General features: G+C 43.8%; 1 protein-coding gene across 1 annotated transcript in view; it reads left to right on the top strand.

The window, feature by feature from the left end:
* Positions 1-16745, top strand: part of LOC130474009 (regulator of G-protein signaling 5-like) — a 29495-nt gene extending 12750 nt beyond the window's left edge. The window contains exons 2-5 of the mRNA XM_056845686.1: positions 4861-4971; positions 11868-11929; positions 14345-14511; positions 16532-16745. Of these exons, the coding sequence (XP_056701664.1) occupies positions 4861-4971; positions 11868-11929; positions 14345-14511; positions 16532-16693 (502 nt within the window). The 3' untranslated portion in view covers positions 16694-16745. The remainder of the gene's footprint in view (positions 1-4860; positions 4972-11867; positions 11930-14344; positions 14512-16531) is intronic.
* Positions 16746-19171: the final 2426 nt, after the last annotated feature.

A 19171-nucleotide genomic window follows, 5' to 3' on the forward strand; every position in this document is an offset into this window, starting at 1 on the left:
GCGTAGCCACCAAACGCTACAGCTTTGCAGTTACTGGAAAGCAAAAGAACTGTGGGTCTTGGAATACGTATCCCATAATTGTTCAGCTAGTCAGCCCTTCCCGAATACTTTACTCACAGGAGTACATTTGGCTTGAAACCTCCCAGTCTTGGGCGATTGGCCCGAGTCTATAGCAGCCATTTTTTATGGTACTACCTACTCAATGTTTTCAAAATCCCAAATGGGACCACACGCTGAACTCCTCCTTTAAATCTCATCCATCAAGGCGGTTCTTACGAACTTGGGAGAGGAAAGGGAGCAGACAGGGAAATTTGCTGTGTTAGCGAGCAGAGGGTATTTTGATGTTACACCTGGTTCAATGGGAATAGTTCCCTGAATAGAAGAATAAGGTCACAGGATCGTATTGAACAGAACTGTATAGAATTTGCAACCTGTTCTATATGTGCTGAGAGTGAGAAGTAAGGAAAAAATCTAATTCAAAATGTTAAAGAGTAATTAAATTACCAAAGTTATAAAAATTATTGTAGGTTTGATAGATTTGGTTTTTTGTAATGAATTAGAACTGAATACAAAGAGAGAAACATGGATATTAAGTGGACTGAGGAGGGGAGAGGAGAAGTTAAATATATATACTTGTTTAGGGATAAGACGGAAATCTTTCATATTATGTTTTTTGGTGAATTGAAAAATAACCAAGATTGTAAGCTTATTTGAAAATAATAAGAAATTCTTTTTTTAAAAAAAGAAATAAGGAAAAAATCCAGAAAAAAATCCAGCTATTTCTTTAATTACACACACACACACACACACACACACACAGAGAGAGAGAGAGAGAGAGAGAGAGAGAGAGAGAGAGAGAGAGAGAGAGAGAGAGTTATGATACCTTGATTGAAATGAGTCTCCCATAGAGCATAGGATTTGCAGCAATCACCCACTTCTATGCACAGGAGCAGACAAAGATGTTACAAGAACCCAGGGGCAAGTGGAAGCAAGCGGCCCCTGTAATACTGACGGGACCACCATGTGAGCTCAGGGCAGACCCAGGCCATGGCAATTATGACAATGGGTTTAGGCCAGCACTGCAGGGGCCATGGCTTGCTCCCTGCTGCCCGTGCCCCAGGGCAGTGCCCAGCAGGAAACTCTCCCAGTGAGTTGACAGTGCACATATCAGTGCGCATTTAGTTCAAGTCGCTTGTGGTCATTACATTTGAGGGTATCCAACAATGCTTATTAGGAGCGCACTGCCCACGATCCTCCCAATCTGCATGGTTTCATCTGAATAGGGCATTGTGCGGTACTCCAGGTGTGAACTGTTGGATATTCCCAGATGGAATGGGTGACAAGCCCTTCAGTGGGACTTCGAACAAAGCAATTGAATGTTCAGACGTTTTTCATGTTTCCATGTTCACCACCTTGGGGACCCTATTTGGGTAGAAAGGTGGCAAAAAAAGTGTTTAAAATAAAATAAGCAGTCAGATGCATGACTAGCTGCTTTGTGAGGTCCACAAGGGTTATGCTTGGCTGCTACCAGTACTTTATTCTCCGCCACTTCTGTTAGTGGGGTGTGTGCACAGGAATGGGTGGTTTGGGTGCTCCTGGGGCCCTGGGGAAAAAGTCAAGGAACAGGTCCTCTCACACCCCCTTTTATTCCCACTATACCCATTCTGAACAAGAACAAAACACCCAATTTTCAAGATGGACATCCCTTTAAAAATGCACTGTGGGTTGCGTTTTGACTTTATTTTCCACCACCGTTTTCTATCACCCCCATCAGTGTGGGGCCCTGGGCAATGGTCTAGGGTGCCCTATAGGTAAGACCACCTTTGTGTGTAAAGCCACTATTTGGCGGTGGCCTCAGATTGAGGAAAGCTACTCTCCGTTCTTGAAGAAGAAGAAGAGAATCTTTCTCTACCACTTAAGGGAGAGTCAAACCAGCTTACAATCACCTTCCTTCCCCTCCCCACAACAGACACCCTCTGAAGTAGGTGGGGCTGAGAGAGCTCTATCAGAGCTGTGACTAGCCCAAAGTCACCCAGCTGGCTTCGTGTGTAGGAGTGGGGAAACAAATCCAGTTCACCAGATTAGCATCCGCCACTCATGTGGAGGAGTGGGGAATCGAACCCGGCTCTCCAGATCAGAGTCCCCCACTTTTCCATCTCTGGGCCCGCTTCCTTTCTCCAGAGAAGCTCTCTGTTTTGGGAGACTGCTCAAGAGACTCCCACTTCAGGAGGTTTTGAGGAGACTGGGGTAGAAGGAATTTCGTATATTGAGGATACATATTTTTAATTTGGTGCTGTTATTGCTTCATAATCTGTTTTTAGGTTTCATTCACATAGGTTAGGTTTGAGTTATTTGAGTATGTTCGTACACTAAACCATTCTGATTTTTATAGCTTAGTAGATGGCTTTGGCGCCTTTCTGAAAGAGGAATGATGGGGTATAAATATTTTAACTAGATCGAGGCACAATAAATTATTGTTAGTAAGTCTGGTTTTTATTGTGTGTGAGCAAAGGACTTTCTTCTCCTAGTATTTTTTGCGCTTGGGGATTGTCACATTTTAAATTATGTGTGTGCGTGTATATGCACATTTGTAGTTTTCAGGCATTTGTGTGGCTTGGCTAAACATCGTGACTAATGGGATTTTTTAAAAATGCTGTATTTAAATTGGGGCTGTCAACTTCTCAGCTAGCCTCTGTAGCTGTGCCTTTGATGGCAGCAAAGTCTGCAGAGATAGGCAGACAGATTTGTCACATGAGAAATGCCATCACCTGCTAATAGCTTGGATCAAATTAAGGCACATCTTCAGACTCCTGTTGAAAAGCTGGTAACTTCTGTTTAGATTATTCTTCGGAACCGCAGGTTTTAACAGTGTTTTCTTATGCTTTTTGATTGACTGAGAACATTTTTATTCCACCTCTCCAGATACCCTGCTTGAGGTGGCTTGTAAGTGAAATATAATTTAAAAAATCAAAAGATGAAATTGGTTAACAATTAACAAACTGTTATATATAGCATTTTTTTTTTAAAAAATCAGCATTGAAAAAACTAAGCCAGAGTATAAGTACAGCACAAAAGTCTAACAGCTTAAAAACTGTCTCCTATAACAGGCTACAGCAGAGTATAAAACAAGGATCAATCCATAGTTAAAAGCCTGCGTAAAAAGCAATGTTTTAGCCTGGCATGTAAATGAGAGCACATGCCAGGTGGGCCTCAATGGGAACGAGGTGCCACCACCAAAAAAGCCCTGTCTGTGGTCACCACCTGCATCACTTCCACAGATGGGGCATGGACAGCAGAGCTTGCAATGAGAATCTTGGATGGTGGACTGGACAGTATGGGAGGAGGCAGTCGTTCAAGTACCCCTGTTCCCCCCAAAAAAAACTATTTAGGGCCTTATAGGTAAGAACCAGCACTTTTAATTCTGGCCCAAAACAAATGGGCAGCCAGTGCAGATCTTTCTGCACTGGGGCGATATGATTCCTGTAGCCCTTGATCCTTTTACCTTTCGATTAAAAATTAAACCTCCTGCGCACTTTAGCTGCTTTTGTGACTAATAAAAGAAAGAGGTAATATAGAGACGATAGTGTCTTATAATAAAGGATTGTAGCAGTTTACCTCTTTGGTATGAATATGGATGTTTCTGTTATCCCAGTAGGGTGTCTTTTTAGGTCTTTTATGCATGGCTGTTTCACTCGCGGGTCTTTGTTTGGATTATGCATGCCATTTCTGACTGTCAGAGGTTGCCTCGCCCTCCCCCTGCATTTCTTTGCATTTTGCCCGCATTTTCAAATTCAAGATAAAACAGGTCCCTCCGGATCTCAGATGATCAGGTCCTACCAACAGACTTGCCACAAGTCCTCACCAGGGCACAATATGTCCTTACCAAGGCACAGTTTTTATGTGGTCTGAGCTGTCAATAAAGGATATAACTGCTGCTCCATTCCTCCATTAATTCTTCCTTGCTCGATGACTAGTGAATTTTGCTACTATTGATCTAATCCTTTTACTTTAAGAATATTTTAAATAGAAATTTGTTACTATATATTACATTAATAATCAATATGTATTAATTGTAATGGACTAGATAATTTAGTTAATTTAGTAACCAAGTTAGCTGTATTTTTGGGGATTAGAATTTTTACACAAAAGAGTAGATAAATTTATGGTAAGATGGAGGAAGTTGAGGGGGAAGTCTTTTATTTTAACATCTTTTTATTATTGGATGAAAATGCTTTTCGACGATGCTGTTAAATTTTTCTTTGTGTTATCTATGAAATGAATGAGTTGTTGAAAAGTTACCCAACAGTAAAAAATTGTGAAAATAATAAAAATTTTATGGGGAAAAAAATTCTTCCTTGCTCGATGTGGCTACAGTCGTTGAGCTGTGGTGATTATTCTGTGAATAATGCCATCTCACCTAATCTACCTTATGGAACTGTTTTTTTGAAGATAAAACAAGCACTATGAACAATTTAAAGTGTTTAAAAGAAAGATAACATGTATGACACCTTGAGGTCCTCGGCGGGGTAGGGGAGTTACATAAAATAAATTGGGAATGTGATATATAATTTACACAATTTGGTCCCATCAAAGATGGGGTGGGGAGGAGGGCTGATGAATGAGAAGAAAGTGTGGTGGGGGACAAGGGAAAGGGGAATGACAGTGCCTTCTGTGGAACCAGACTAAAATAATGAGACCTACTTCAAAGCTGCCTCAGCAGAGGTATTGATGCTTATTCAGGAGGCAGGCAACGGAAATGTTCAACTCAAATAAATACAGCTCAAATGGTGCTATCTCCCTCAACCAAGCTATGAGTAAACCCATTGGCAGCCATGCTTAACATGTTTTATCTCCCTCCAGGGCCAAGGAGATCAAGAGCAAGTTGGGGATACTCCTCCAGAAGCCCGACTCTGCTATTGACCTGATCATCCCTTACCCAGAGAAGCCAGAAAAGCCAGCAAAGGTTCAGAAGTAAGAATGCAACCACTGACCTATTTAAGATATATTTTTGAAATAGTTACTTGCAACTGGTACTGAGGCCCGGTTGACTGTTGTTCCTTGTGAATGAGGTACCATTTACAGAAGTCACAAGTAACATGAAATACAGAATATTCTCATGGCGATGCACTTGTCTGTCTCAAAGAGAAGATGATGACTGTTCTTCCTTGTGAATGAGGTACCATTTACAGAAGTCACTAGTAACATATGAAATACAGAATATTCTCATGGCGATGCACTTGTCTGTCTCAAAGAGAAGATGTATATATACTTCATGGTAATAAATCTTGCCTTCTCTTGAGAGAGATATGTATAATGTAATTGCATTTCCTGACATATGAAGCTACTTTATACTGAGTCAGACTATTAGTTCAATCAGATCAGTGTTGTCTACGCTGACGGGCAAGCACTCTCAGGCAGAGAAAAATCTTTCTCAACCCCTGCTACTTGAAATCGGAAATCCATCAGTGGCCATGGTAACTGAAGGGAACCTCCATATTCAGAAACAGTAAACCTCTGAATACAAGTGCTAGGAGGCAACATCTGTGAAAAACCTCGGCCTCTGCACCCTGTTTGTTGATCCTCCAGGGAAACTAGTTGGCCACTGTGTGAAAGAGGATGCTGGACTATATAGACTACTGGTCAAATGCAGGAGCGTTCCTATGTTATACATGAAGCTGCCTTATACTGAAACAGACTCCTGGTCCATCAAAGTCAGTATTGTCTACTCAGACCGGCAGCAGCTCTCCAGGGTCTCAGGCAGGAATCTTTCACATCACCTAGTTGCCTAGTTCCTTTAACTGGAGATGCCGGGGATTGAACCTGGGACCTTCTGCATGCTAAGCACAAGCATTAACAGTGAGCCAGGACCCCTCTCGGTTTTTGAGACTTATGATTGCTAAACAGTCATATAAGTAACAGCCAAGGTGAGGGTAAGAACTGAGTATATGAAGAGAGGCTGGAGTGAGAGCAAAGAACAGCTATATGAAAGGCATATCTGCACTATAAGATAGTAAGTTTTATTGAGTTGTTTTATTAATGTGAATTGTTAATTGTTTTACTCTTACTGCTAGTCACAAGTTGGCCTTTAAAGATGTGTGTATATTTTTCTTGAAACGCTGGGAATTGTAGTTTTGTGGTGTGACTGATGGTCAATAGAAAAATTAACAGCATCCTTCCATAACTACTATTTCACATGGGATTTTCTCATGTTAGAAGGGTTGTCAGGGATCCTGAGGCTCAAATTCTGAGGGGATGGAGCCTGGGAATTAAGAGGTGGCGCTGTCAGATTAGGAGGCTGACCTTGGCCAGGCAGAGGTGCAGCCCAATAGTGTCTGCTCAGGTTCAGAGGATGGCAACTTGTCAGAGGAGTGTCTGGATCTGCCTGTTCCTAGTAGCCATTTCATAGGCATGAAGCCTAAAGCAGTTTTTGCTGAACCCAATTTGTATGCTTTGACTCATGTTCTCCACCGCTCTGACTCAGTTCTTCGTTGGAGTTATGCATGATTTTTCTGTCCCTCAAAGTTCAACTCAGCTCCACCCCATGCTTTCCCCGCATCTTCCCAATGTTGTTTGAGCACACATTTAAATTCTGATCCAAGTTCAACTTGTGTCAAATGTACGCAATTTGCGTGCATATGGCAAACCATGGGTTCATCAACTCATGCCCCCAAACGCCCACCCTCTTGTTTCCCGCTCCCCTCCTCCTCCCATACTTCTGCAAACCCCTTAAAGCCCCGGAAGCCCCAGAAGCCATCTTTCATCGCTGGGGTTTTAATTCTTTTCATTGTGTTCTCCCCACTTCCCCTAGTTGTGCAAAAATATTTTTTAATTGATATAATTGAATTATTGCTGATACAATAATTCAGCAATGAACTTGTGTCCTGTTCTTCCGCCCCCACCCTCACAATCATAATCACTGGTTTGGTGTGGGGTGTTGAAGTCCTTGGGGATTTGTTTCCTGCATTCCCATGGGTGTTTTAAGGAGTACAATTTCGGCTCCCCACCCTTCTTTTCCCAGGAGCATTGCAATCATCATTCTTATCCTTGTTGAGCCGCACACAACTTATTTGTTAATGTGTGTGCCATTGCACTGATGGAGAGAGTAAAGATCATATCACACATTGAGATGAGTTCTCGTGTCCCATCATCGACTTGGAGATTTATATTCACTGTAAAGGTGTTTTTATGGTACTATGCTAGTGGGGAAATTTTGAGTGATAAGGGGTTCTATGACTATAAAGATTGTGTGTGCGATTGGCGCCATTGGTGAGATTTCTCACACCTCCATTGCCCTGGCTGGATGAATGAACCTTGGGGGGAAGGGGAGGGAACCGGCCAATCACAGATCAGAGAATCCCCTCGTGACCAGCTCTGCCAAATCGCTGCCCATATTGGTCAATTCCAGCTGGGTCTTTCCTGGGGTATGCCCTACATAAAATCCCCCCTATATTGTTATCATTTTATCGATGATATTGCACCATGAAGCAAAACAAAAAAAGACGTGGCTCTTTCACATAAAAATAAAGAATCCAACCACGAGGCTGTTTCCACAAAAAACAAACCACAGAAAATCACCAAAAAAAGCGAAAGGGTTGGATATCACACATGCACCAGAAAAATGGAAAGGGAATAGTCTTGTAACACTGAGAACATTGTGCCAACTACTCTCCTACAAGTTTGTGTTCTGGCTGGGGAAATATGCATGGGCCAATTTCTCCACAATCATCCCTTTGAATTATTTGGGCCAGTAAGCCCCCATGCATAATACATGACATTTTAAGAATTTGGATAAGAAAACTGTGCACCAAGAGAGCATCGATCCCAAGGCAAACTTGTCATGCACAAAAGGCCTATATCACACAGACTCTGAAGGTTTTTGCTCTCATTGCATTTCCACATGTGCAAAACAGAGGTTGTGTGTGTTATAATCCCAACCTGTTTCTAATGGTGGATTAATGCAGAAATTAACAGGTTTTTAGAATGAGCAATGTATCAGGAAACTAAATATCTCAATGATACATAAGGGAGTTAGGTTCATTTTGTATAATGGGGAAGAACAATATTTTTCCAGCTGATCCCATGATTTTCAACGCTTATCTCAGGATTCTTGTCCCCAAAATTTTGCCATAGAGTTCCACTAAAGAGTAAAACTGCAGGTAGGGTTTAAAAAAGAAGAAACTCATATGGGGGGGCCAGTAGCAGATGAAAGCAACTGCAGGGAGACAAATTAATGCCGAATATTCGAGAAGACAGTTCCCCTTGCGCTCATCTCTGACCCCTTGAGAAGTGCTGCGGCCTGCTGATCTAATAACTGTCATTTTTATCCGTGAGAAAACAGTCCCCTCTCTGTCCTGGAGGCAAATTAGTTCCAGGAACTGGAACAACGTGAACACCAGCAGCGTCTGATTCTCTGGGGGGGGGGGGGAAGGAGTGGGCCTCATTGCACGAAGGGGTATCTTAGCCTGCCTTTATTGTCCCCGAATCTGTTTCCAATTATATTTCCAGGAGGCTCGGCTTTGCAGAGAGGTCGATCTGGAGATTGCCTTGCGACTGGCGCAGCTGTGATCAGCCGTGTTTTAACAACCATTAGAGAGATATTGCCCTATTCCTTTTGACAGCCATTAGGAACAAATTAGGATGAGCGGTTCTGAGTGCGGCTTCTTCCTGCGGCAATGGAAACAGTCGCCTCACATTGGCCAACCCTGGCTGGGGAGGGTTCTTTTCCCACTATCTTCTGGAGTTATTATTTTGGGGAGGGAGATCATATCTGGGACTACAATTTCTCCTGATACGGGCAGGGCTGAGTGTACTCTTCGGAACACTTGCATGAATTGCAGCATCCGGCTTTTAGCAAACGGAGAAAAATCTGCCAGATAGGTCTGCGCGTTCATAATTTATTTCTGCTGTTTTATGTCATTTGTTCTTTATTTTGCCCATCATGCAGAGAGGCAAATCCCTATCCCTCAAAAGCATTATTCCAGAAGAGGAGATGTGTACGTCTGTTGCAGCAAAAATAAACAGGAGTCTAACAAGGTTTTATTCTGGTGTAGGCGTTCGTGGACTAGAGTCCACGATTTTATTTTGGTATGCCCAAGGCTCTAGTCCACAAATATTTATAGTGGAATAAATTCAGTCTTTAAGGTGCCTTAGGACTGTTTTCAGATTTCCTAAAGTGCTGAGGCCAAGTGCTTACGGAAGCCAAGTTCTTATGGATGCTGCTTGAACTCTGCTACAGCTAGGGTTGCCAGGTCCCTCTTCGCCACTGGCGGGTGGTTTTTGGGGCAGAGCCTGAGGAGGACGGGGTTTGGGGAGGGGAGGGACTTCAGTGCCATAGAGTCCAATTGCCAAAGCGGCCATTTTCTCCAGGTGAACTGATCTATGTCGGCTGTCAGTTGTAATAGCAGGAGATCTCCAGCTAGTACCTGGAGATTGGCAACCCTAGCTACAGCCCATTCTTTCTCCATAGTGGCTACCACATTGGGGAGCTCCCTCCCTCCCTGGCAGAGTAGAAGGGCACCATCTTTAGAAGTTTTCAGGAGGCACTATAAAGCCTTTTTATTCCCGAGGGCTTTTGATAGTGTGCAAACGCCAGGCTTTTGTGGGGAGGGCTAATGGAGACTTTATTGTATTTTGCTTGTTTTTAATGTTGGGATTGTAAACCAGCCTGCGATGTAAAGGAAAAGGTGGGGTATGGATATTTTAATTTAAAAACCCCATCAGGGATGCTATTTTAGGAAATAGCCCATGTCACGTGTAATGTGCAGTTCAGCCTAACAATACATATCTGATTGGCTTTGTGTCATCTCTTTAATTCTGCAGCTGCTACGGAGCCTTGTTTATCTTGTCATTTGATGTGAGAAGCTCTACAGAATCAGATAGTGTGGGTCACTGAGGACAGCTTTGGCAATGATGATCATTTTACATTCTGCTTTTAAAGGAAATAAACATCGCGCTTTATTACCGACGCTGTTGACGTGTTTCCAGTGGCTATTTTCGAGTAGTGTCATTCCTTTGGAATTTTTTTGTTTCCTATTGTGTTTCAGTTGCCTCTATCTCTGAAAGGCAGGTTATTGATAGGAAAAATAAGTCAGCGAAGGTCAGTCGACCTGCTCGGCACAAGGAGGAAACAGAGAGCAGGGCACCAGAAGAGAAGCACCTGTGCTTGCAAGAGCAACAGAGATACCCACCTGCCCTGAAAGCACGGAGGATGAGCACCGTGAGCTGAAATAGGCGGGGGAGCTTGAGAAGCAAGTTGCTGAGGGCTGCTTCATAGATGGTCAGGAAAGTCACTTAGTGGAGGGGAAGGATAAGCGTTAGTCTTTCCCCCCTGCTGTTTTCTCATTTGCAGATTGCCTGGCAGAGCGGCTCTTGGCTCTAGGGTTGCCAGGTCCCTCTTCACCACCGTGGGAGGTTTTTTGGGCAGAGCCTGAGGAGGGTGGGGGTTGGGGAGGGACTTCAATGCCATAGAGTCCAATTGGCAAAGTGGCCATTTTCTCCAGGTGAACTGATCTCTATCGGCTGGAGATCAGTTGTAATAGCAGGAGATCTCCAGCTAGTATCTGGAAGTTGGCAACCCTACACTTGCCCCTGGAACTCTCCTGAACTCCCCGCAGGGAGTCAGTATATGTAGGAGAGGCAGAAAACTCACATTGCACGTCCAGTTCAAAGCCCTGGTATTGTTCTTCAGCAAACATGAGGACTTTGTAATGTGTAGACAGAGCTTTAGTGGTGAAGTCTCTGGGGTGAGTGTTGCCATTTCTATGAACTCTGTAGGTGATCTTAGCTAAGGAGGGGCTGTGGCTCAGTAACAGAGCATCTTTCTTGCATCAGAAGGTCCCAGGTTCAATTCCTGACCACTCCAGTGAAATGAATCAGGTAGAAAAGAACCAGGTGATGTGAAAGTGAAAGGCCTCTGCCTTAGACTGTGGAGAGCTGCTAGTGTAATGTCCTAATTACTTTAGCATTCAATCAAGTAATTCAAGACAGAGGTTAACAATTAAGCAGGTCTTTTATTGATCAATAAAAGAGCAAAGCGCACGTGGAAGAGACTCTTTTTAAAAGTCAGAGCTCTCCACCTAGAACAAAGGAAACAGCATGTTTTATAGGTGGTTAAACAGACAGCACTAATGATGATTGCCTAGAAGACTTGAGCCACTGACCATTAAGAACGTATAAACAGATATTTACATATCCTATAAGAATGTCCTGAAGGCGTAGACTTTAGCTAATGATGAAGACATTCCACGATGACATTAATGGTCTCATCAATCACTAGCTTGTTAGCGAGTTTGGCTGTACCAGTCAAGACACACAGAGAGAATGATCTCACTTGCACCTGACTTGTTAACAGTCCTGGGTCAATCTGACCCAGGCCTCACACTAGTAAATGTCCCTTGACCAAAGAATATATTTACCCATAATGCATAGTGATTCTAGACTTGTGTGTGTGTGTGTATATATATATATATATATATGTGTGTGTGTGTGTGTGTGTGTCTTATGCTATGTGAATATGCATATACATAAAAGAATATATTTTTTCCCTTAAACTAAATTAATAAGGCACTACACTAGTCAGAGTAGAAAATACTGACCTTGATAGGCTGAGGGTCTGACTCAGTATAATAATGTATTCAGGCCATTTTCCCTCAGCCTTCCAGCTGCACGCTGATGTACCATACAGAATTGTTGTAATGATTATGAGAAAATAATGTTCATGAAGTATTATATTATTTGTAGTATTCTTTCAGGGGGAGGCATTCAAGTGCTCAAAAAAGTTCTCTGCATTTCATCAGTGATTGTTTTCTGTTTCACTGGTGTTTTTATAAAAGGGTGGTGCTTTCTTTTTATCCCCTTCGTATTTGCAGGCCTTCTCCCGAGGAAGCCTGGCAGTGGCATAACTCTCTGGAGAAACTCCTTCAAAATCCCTGTAAGTATTAGTCTATTATGTGTCTCCCAAAAGCACTGTGCTGATGTACTCAGAGCAAGGGGAATATACAAAGATAACACGAAATAAAAGTTCCCTAATGCGTTTAATCTCTGTTACGTTCATTTGTTAAAGAAGAACCCAAGCGGTTGGTTAAAAACAAAATGCTGCTGTTCCTCTAAACACAGGTGAGATGAAGGAATCCATGGTCACCGATAGTAGACATAATGAATCATGGTAAACCTAATGATAGAAAAGGCGTGAGACTTATACAAGGTTTGGAGAGAGTGGACAGGGAGACGTTTTTCTCCCTCTCCCACAATACTAGTACGCGGGGTCATCTGCTGGACCTGGAGGGTGAGAGATGCAAAACAGATAAAAGGAAGTATTTTTTCACACAACGCATAGTTAAATTGTGGAACTCCCTGCCCCAGGATGTGGTAATGGCTGCCAGCTTGGAGGGCTTTAAGAGGGGAGTGGACAGGTTCATGGAGGAGAGGGCTATCCATGGCTACTAGTCAAAATGAATACTAGTCATGATGCATGCCTATTCTCTCCAGAATCAGAGGAGCAGGCCTATTATATTGGGTGCTGTGGAACACAGGCAGGATAATACTGCTGCAGATGTCTTGTTTGGGGGCTCCTAGAGGCACCTGGTGGGCCACTGTGTGAACAATCTGCTGGGCTTGATGGGCCTTGGTCTGATCCAGCAGGGCTTTTCTTATGTTCTTATGACTGCAAACTCAAAGTGGTTTAAGAGTCATTGGGCTTGTACATTGGGCAGTGTGTGTGTGAGCAATGTAATACTGAAATAGCACAGTGGAGGGGGCCATGTGAGGCTCTGCTTCCATCACACACTACTGTGAACTAAGTGGTGTGAAGGCCCAGTCACCTAAAATCATGTAATTCCACTTTTTAAGGAGGAGAACTGACAAACCAGATATCCCATGTAATCGGGTGCTCATGTGGAAGGCTGGTTGACAGCGGAGGCTGTGTGAAGGGGAGTGACTTCCATCACCCTTCCACCATACCATTTTTGAGCTTCCCTGACTTAATGTTTGCATCGGGTCATTTTTCCCAGGGAACTCTGTGAAACGTAGTTCTGTTAAGGGTGTAGGAACTGCTAACCTATGAGCACACGAAGCTGCCAAATACAGAGTTGAACCATTCGTCTGTCAGGGTCAACATCATCTATTCTGACTGAGAGTGTCTCTCACATCACTTGCTGCCTGATTGTTTTTTAACTGGAGATATGTGAATTGAACCTGTCATTTCTAAATGTAAAGCAAATGCTGTAACACTGAACCACAGCCCTTCTTCCTCAGTCAGGGACAGTCTACCAGGAACTCAAAGCAGCATCTCAGGGCACCCACACTTTTCATCAGCTGCCACAAGGCACCTCCTCAAACAACAAAAGCTTCTGTTTTCCACCTGTGCCATTTTTATTCTGGGCTAAAATGGCACTGGGAGTGTTAGTTGCCCCACTGAATGCTTGTACATTGTTAGAGACACATAAAAAGTGCATGCAGCCATGACAATCTATTAGGAAAATAGTAGCGTCGTACTTTTATTATTAGGATCAGCTAGGGTTGCCAACCTCCAGGTAGTGGGGGAGAAACAGGCACCTCTATACTAATACCAAAGGTTAGGAAAACAGTATAGGAGCGAAAAACATTTACAAACAAGGTGCAATTTTTATATAAGCTACTGAGATGTAAGCTACTGTAAATGTTTTTCGCTCCTATGCTGTTTTCCTAACCTCCAGGTGGTGACAGGAGATCTCCTGGGATTACAGCTGGTAACAGAGATTAGGTTCCCTGGAGAAAATGGCCACTTTGGAAGGAGGACTCTGTGGCATTTTACCCACTGAGGTCCCTCCCTTTCCCAAATTCTGTCCTCTCTAGACTCCACCCCCAAAATCTCCAGGAATTTCCTAATCTGGAGCTGGCAACCCTAGGATCAGCTAAAAGTCACAAATAGTGAATAAGGTTTTGAGTTTTGCAGAATTCTTGTGGAGAAAAGGAATGCTTCCCCGTGTGTAATGTGACAGTCTTAATAGGGTAATTTGGGATTCTTTTGGTAGACTAAATTAATTTGTGTCCAGTGTAAAAGATTTCAGGTTGCACAAAGCCCCATACCAGTACAGAGAAGTGGCTAAACCTCCCTTTGAAAACATAAACCCAGGAGCTATTTGAATCTGTTCAGCTCTGTGAAACTCAGAAAGCAAGTTCAGTATTTTGTGACCTTTTTTACTCGCTCCTAGGGAAGAATTATATAGCTGCTGTCATTGGGATTCTTCCTTCTGTGTGGCTCTGAGTAACGCTGCATTTTGTGTGCTGGAGAACAAAGCAATCTCTAATCTGATGGGACTGTGGACAACTAGTGACTTAAAGTGGTGAACTTTCATTTTCTGTGCAGATGGGCTGGCCAGCTTCCGGAACTTTCTCCAGTCTGAGTTCAGCGAGGAGAACATTGAGTTCTGGATCGCTTGTGAAGATTATAAGAGAATCAAATTTCCTGCCCAAATGGCCCAGAAGGCCAAGAAAATCTATGAGGAGTATATCCAAAGCGAGGCTCCCAAAGAGGTCAGTGGGTAGCAATCAAAGGGAAATCACATACTAGCTGGTGTTGGCAACACCCAAGCCAGTCCCATGGGATATTGTACCCCCTAGCTCTGCAGAGCTCCAGCATACCTACTGAGTGCCATACAAACAAGGGCTCCATCATCCAAAGAAAATCCTTGTACACAAATAGGGCAGCCAGTCTCTAGGTGGAGCCTGGAGATTTCCCTGAATTACAACTGATCTCCAGACTACATTGGTCCATTCCCCTGGAGAAAATGGCTGCTTTGGAGGGTGGACTCTACGGCATTATATCCTGCTGAGCTTCCTCCCCAAACTCTACCTTCCCCAGGCTCCACACCCAAAATCTCCAGGAATTTCCCAACCTGCAGTTGGCAACCCAATGAATCCAGCCCCTATGCAAGCAGAGCTCCGTGGGAACCATTTGTTTTTTTGTTCATTAAACTAATTTCTATCTCACTTTTTCTACAAAAGGTGCTTGATTCAGCTTACAGGAATTTTAAAAACAATATCACAAGTAGTGATGTGTTAAAATCATATTTTTAAAAAAATAACCAAAAGAAAGCCTGGATAAACAAATACATGTTTTGTTGGCACCAGACAACAAAGCGCATTTACTGCCAGCTGAGTATCTGTTGAAAGGGTGTTCTACAATCAAGGTGCCACCACAGGAAAAGCCCTGTCTCACACCATCTTATTTCAGATAATGGAGAAGGACTTCAGATGATGACCACAATGACCAGGCAGTACTTCAAATATTCTGTCATCCTAGAACACATAGGGTTTTAAACAACATATCCATCACTTTGAGCCTGGAAGAGCCAGGTAGCCAATGTAAATTCTTTAAAAAGGTAAAGGTAAAGGTCCCCTGTGCAAGCACCAGGTCAGTCCTGACCCATGGGGTGACGTCACATCCCGAAGTTTACTAGGAAGACTTTGTTTATGGGGTGGTTTGCCAGTGCCTTCCCCAGTCATCTTCCCTTTACCCCCAGCAAGCTGGGTCCTCATTTTACCAACCTCGGAAGGATGGAAGGCTGAGTCAACCTTGAGCCGGCTACCTGAAACTGACTTCCATCGGGATCGAACTCAGGTCATGAGCAGAGTTTGGACTGCAGTACTGCAGCTTACCACTCTGCGCCACGGGGCTCATACAAATTCTTCAGCACTAGTGAAATAACACACTCTGAAATTAATGTCAGACAGTAAACTTGCTGTGGCAATGTGTATTAGTTGACCCTTCCTAACTATCTTCAAGAGCTGCTCTGCATAGACCACACTGCAGAATTCTAACTTGGATGTGATTACAGCCTGAATCATTATAGCCAGACCACCTTTGTTAAGGAAATGCTGTTTACTGGTGAACCAATGGAAACCAGTTGGGCAAAAGTGCAAAGTGTCATGGAGATCTGAGACGTCTGTTGGAAACATGGATCTAAGAACACCCCTGATATGTGAAGCTGTTCTTTCAAAACTAGTGTAACTGAGAATTACAACTGCAATAAATATGGATCATAATGCATTCGACATCTGGAACACAGATTCAAAATGAAATATTTGAGCTTCTGGGTGTAAACATTGCCACTTGAGATCTGAATTCCAGATTCTGAATTTTTTCTACAGAGGTAGCAATAAGCTAAATGAAGGGCAATAAACTAAACTTCAATCCAGATAAGATGGAAATGCTCTTGGTCAATTCTATATCAAATCGAGGATTGAACAGTCATCATAGAATTATAGAGTTGGAAGGGATCACCAGGGTCATCTAGTCCAACCCCCTACACAATGCAGGAAACTCACAACTACCTCCCCCACACACCCCCAGTGACCCCTAGAAGATGGCCAAAATGCCCTCCCTCCCATGAACTGCCCAAGGATGGAGTTTCTGTAATTTACACTCTATGTATGTCGTTGCTACCAGTTTCAAATTTGCTCTAGTGTGAGAGGCATGTGGGCATCCTCTCATGAGGGACTATGGCAAGTGTAATTCCCACAGGTATAATTTTTGCTTCCCTCTCTTAACCAGGTGAACATTGACCATTTCACCAAATCTGTGACTATGAAGAACTTGGTGGAGCCATCTGTGAGCACCTTTGACCTGGCCCAGAAGAGAATCTTCACACTGATGGAGAAGGATTCCCTGCCCAGATATGTGCGCTCAAATATATATCAAGAGTTAATCAAGTAGCAATGATGCAGAGGTGTGCGAGGCATTGGCACTCCCAGCTCTAAGCAGGGTCCTTGCTTACTCCAATAACCAGTTCAGTTTTTGTTGTTTATCTTGGTAGTTGCTCTTGCTTTATCTATATTGTAGCTGATAAAGTTCAAAATGCTGTGTTGTTAAAGTTTTACCTTCACTGTTTTGGTTTATCTCCTGGTCTAGATGATTCCCTTTTACCTTTTTCTCCCCATTCCTGCTTCCCCCATCAATTAACACAGACCTGTACAACTAGTGATTCCAAACACAGTCTTACCAGTGGTATGTTGTAACCTGCTGGGATGTTAGAATGGCCCAGGCCAGGAAGCAACAAGGGGGCTACTCAATGCCGACTGGGCTAGCAGCATCGGCAGACATTGCCACTGGTCAGGTCTGAGCCTAGGGCAGGCAGTCCCTGCAGGGCTTTCAGTACCATTGGGGTTCAGTTCGCTTCTGGTTACCTGCAGGCCAGTGACCCACCAGGAATGTCTGTAGCAAGTCTGAAAGTCACTCTACCCCTAGTAGGGTTGCCAGGTGGGTGGTTTCATGGGCAATTGCCCGCCAATCCACCGGGCTTCTCCGGAGTGGGGATCGCATGCATGCACGGCTGCATGCAACGTGATCACATCGCTTCCGGGTTTACCCCCAGAAGCGGCCGCATTGCCACAGCTGCGTTAGCACTCAAACCCCCCAAACGCCAACGTTTTGGGGTGTGGGAGTGCTAAAGCAGCTGCAGCGATGCAGCACTTCTGGGGGGAAAACCTGGAAGTGATGTGATCGCATCGCGTGTGCGATCGTCCCAGCCCCACCCCCCAAAACCTCCCACCAATGGAGAGGGAGGACCTGGCAACCCTAACCCCTAGCCACGTGCTTGAAAAATCCCTTGTTTTGATACTTCCAAACAGGGAGTAGATTTGCCAACTGTGGTTTGGGAAATTCCTGGAGATTTAGGGGGAGGGAGGGAGCTCAATGTGGTTGTGATGCCATAGGGCCTGCTCCCAGAAGCTGTCATTTCCTCCAGGGGAACTGATCCCGGTAATCTGGGGATCAGTTGTAATTCCATGAGAACTCCAGGCCCCACCTGGAGGCTGGCAAACCTAGCAAGGGACAAAACCAAGCAGGTTTTTAAGCTCCTTTTACTCTGTTTGGCCAACAGTGCAATCCTAAGCAGTTATGTTCTTCTAAGCCCATTGACTTCAATGGACATAGAAGGATGCAACTCTACTTCGGATTGCACTGTTAGCGGGACCACCAGTTGTACAGGCCTGCTCTACCATCGAGAGGGTGAAAGAGAAAGTTTCAGCTATTCAGGCAGTGGCTGATGTCAGGGAAGAGGACACGTGAGTGATACCCTTCTCCAAATAACAGTTACTAAAAACACCCCCATTTGGAGATGGAGGACAGAAGAAGAATAAATCAAAACATCTGCGCCCAGACAGTGTGACATGTTTAGCAACCGGGCTGCATTATCTGCTTTAATTTCCTGTGTTAGATTTATTGGGGTTATCATTTCCCTGAAGGACCTGCGGAGCCTCCGGTGTCTCAGCACAGCCTAATGCAATGCACCCAATGTACTGCTTCTCAGTCGTGGTCAGAATACTTGCAGTGCTGTCTTGTTACATCCCTTCTCTCTATAGCAGTCTTGCCAAACTAACATTTCCTGCCCAAATCTTTCATCCCGCGACAAAAAAAAAGATATTGGAATACAAGTAACACCATCGTCCAGGAATTTTCCCCTCCTCCCACCATGTGAGCTGCACCGAAATGGATGGGAAATATACATGAGAACTGACGGAACTATTAAATACACTCAAGTGCTAAACCTAATAGTTGGAGAACTCTCAACAGTCTGAATGTCATCTCCAATTAAGAGCCTTTAAATTGCCTAATAAACAATTTGTGTTTCTCTTAATTATGAGTATATGCTATGTGGCCTTTCAAGCAGTCGCTGTAAAAGGAAATTCCCAGTGAAACTGCTCTAAGATTTAGGCTGAGCTATTTTCATTCTTTTCCGATGAAGGATCTGACAGTGGAAGATTGATTAACCTTGGTCTTGGCCAATGTTTTAGCCTGTTTCAGCAGCCTTCCCCTGATGCTGAGTGTGTGTGTGTGTGGGGAGGCTTACTGAGAGAAATGTGGTGGGAAAGTCTGGCTTAACTTTGGGGACTCTTTTTGGGGAGATGGACGCACACTGTTCCTGGATCTACCATCTGCCCACAGGTCCTCAAGGTGGTTTTTCCAGTGTTTGGTTAGCAAGTGTTGCTGAGGGGATTGTGCATTCCTGCTTTTCAGATGAGGTCTCTTTTGCATCTTTGTCTGAGGGTATAAAGAGCTTGGTGCCATGGCAAACTCAACAGGGTCCGCGCATTTGGTTCCAGAAGAGCAGTTCACCAACATGGCCCATGAAACACAATGAAATAAACAAAGGCTCAAGAAACCTTTTATAAGAATAGTAAAAATAACTCCTGG

Source organism: Euleptes europaea, chromosome 2 (assembly GCF_029931775.1).
Source record: "Euleptes europaea isolate rEulEur1 chromosome 2, rEulEur1.hap1, whole genome shotgun sequence".
NCBI lineage: Eukaryota > Metazoa > Chordata > Lepidosauria > Squamata > Sphaerodactylidae > Euleptes > Euleptes europaea.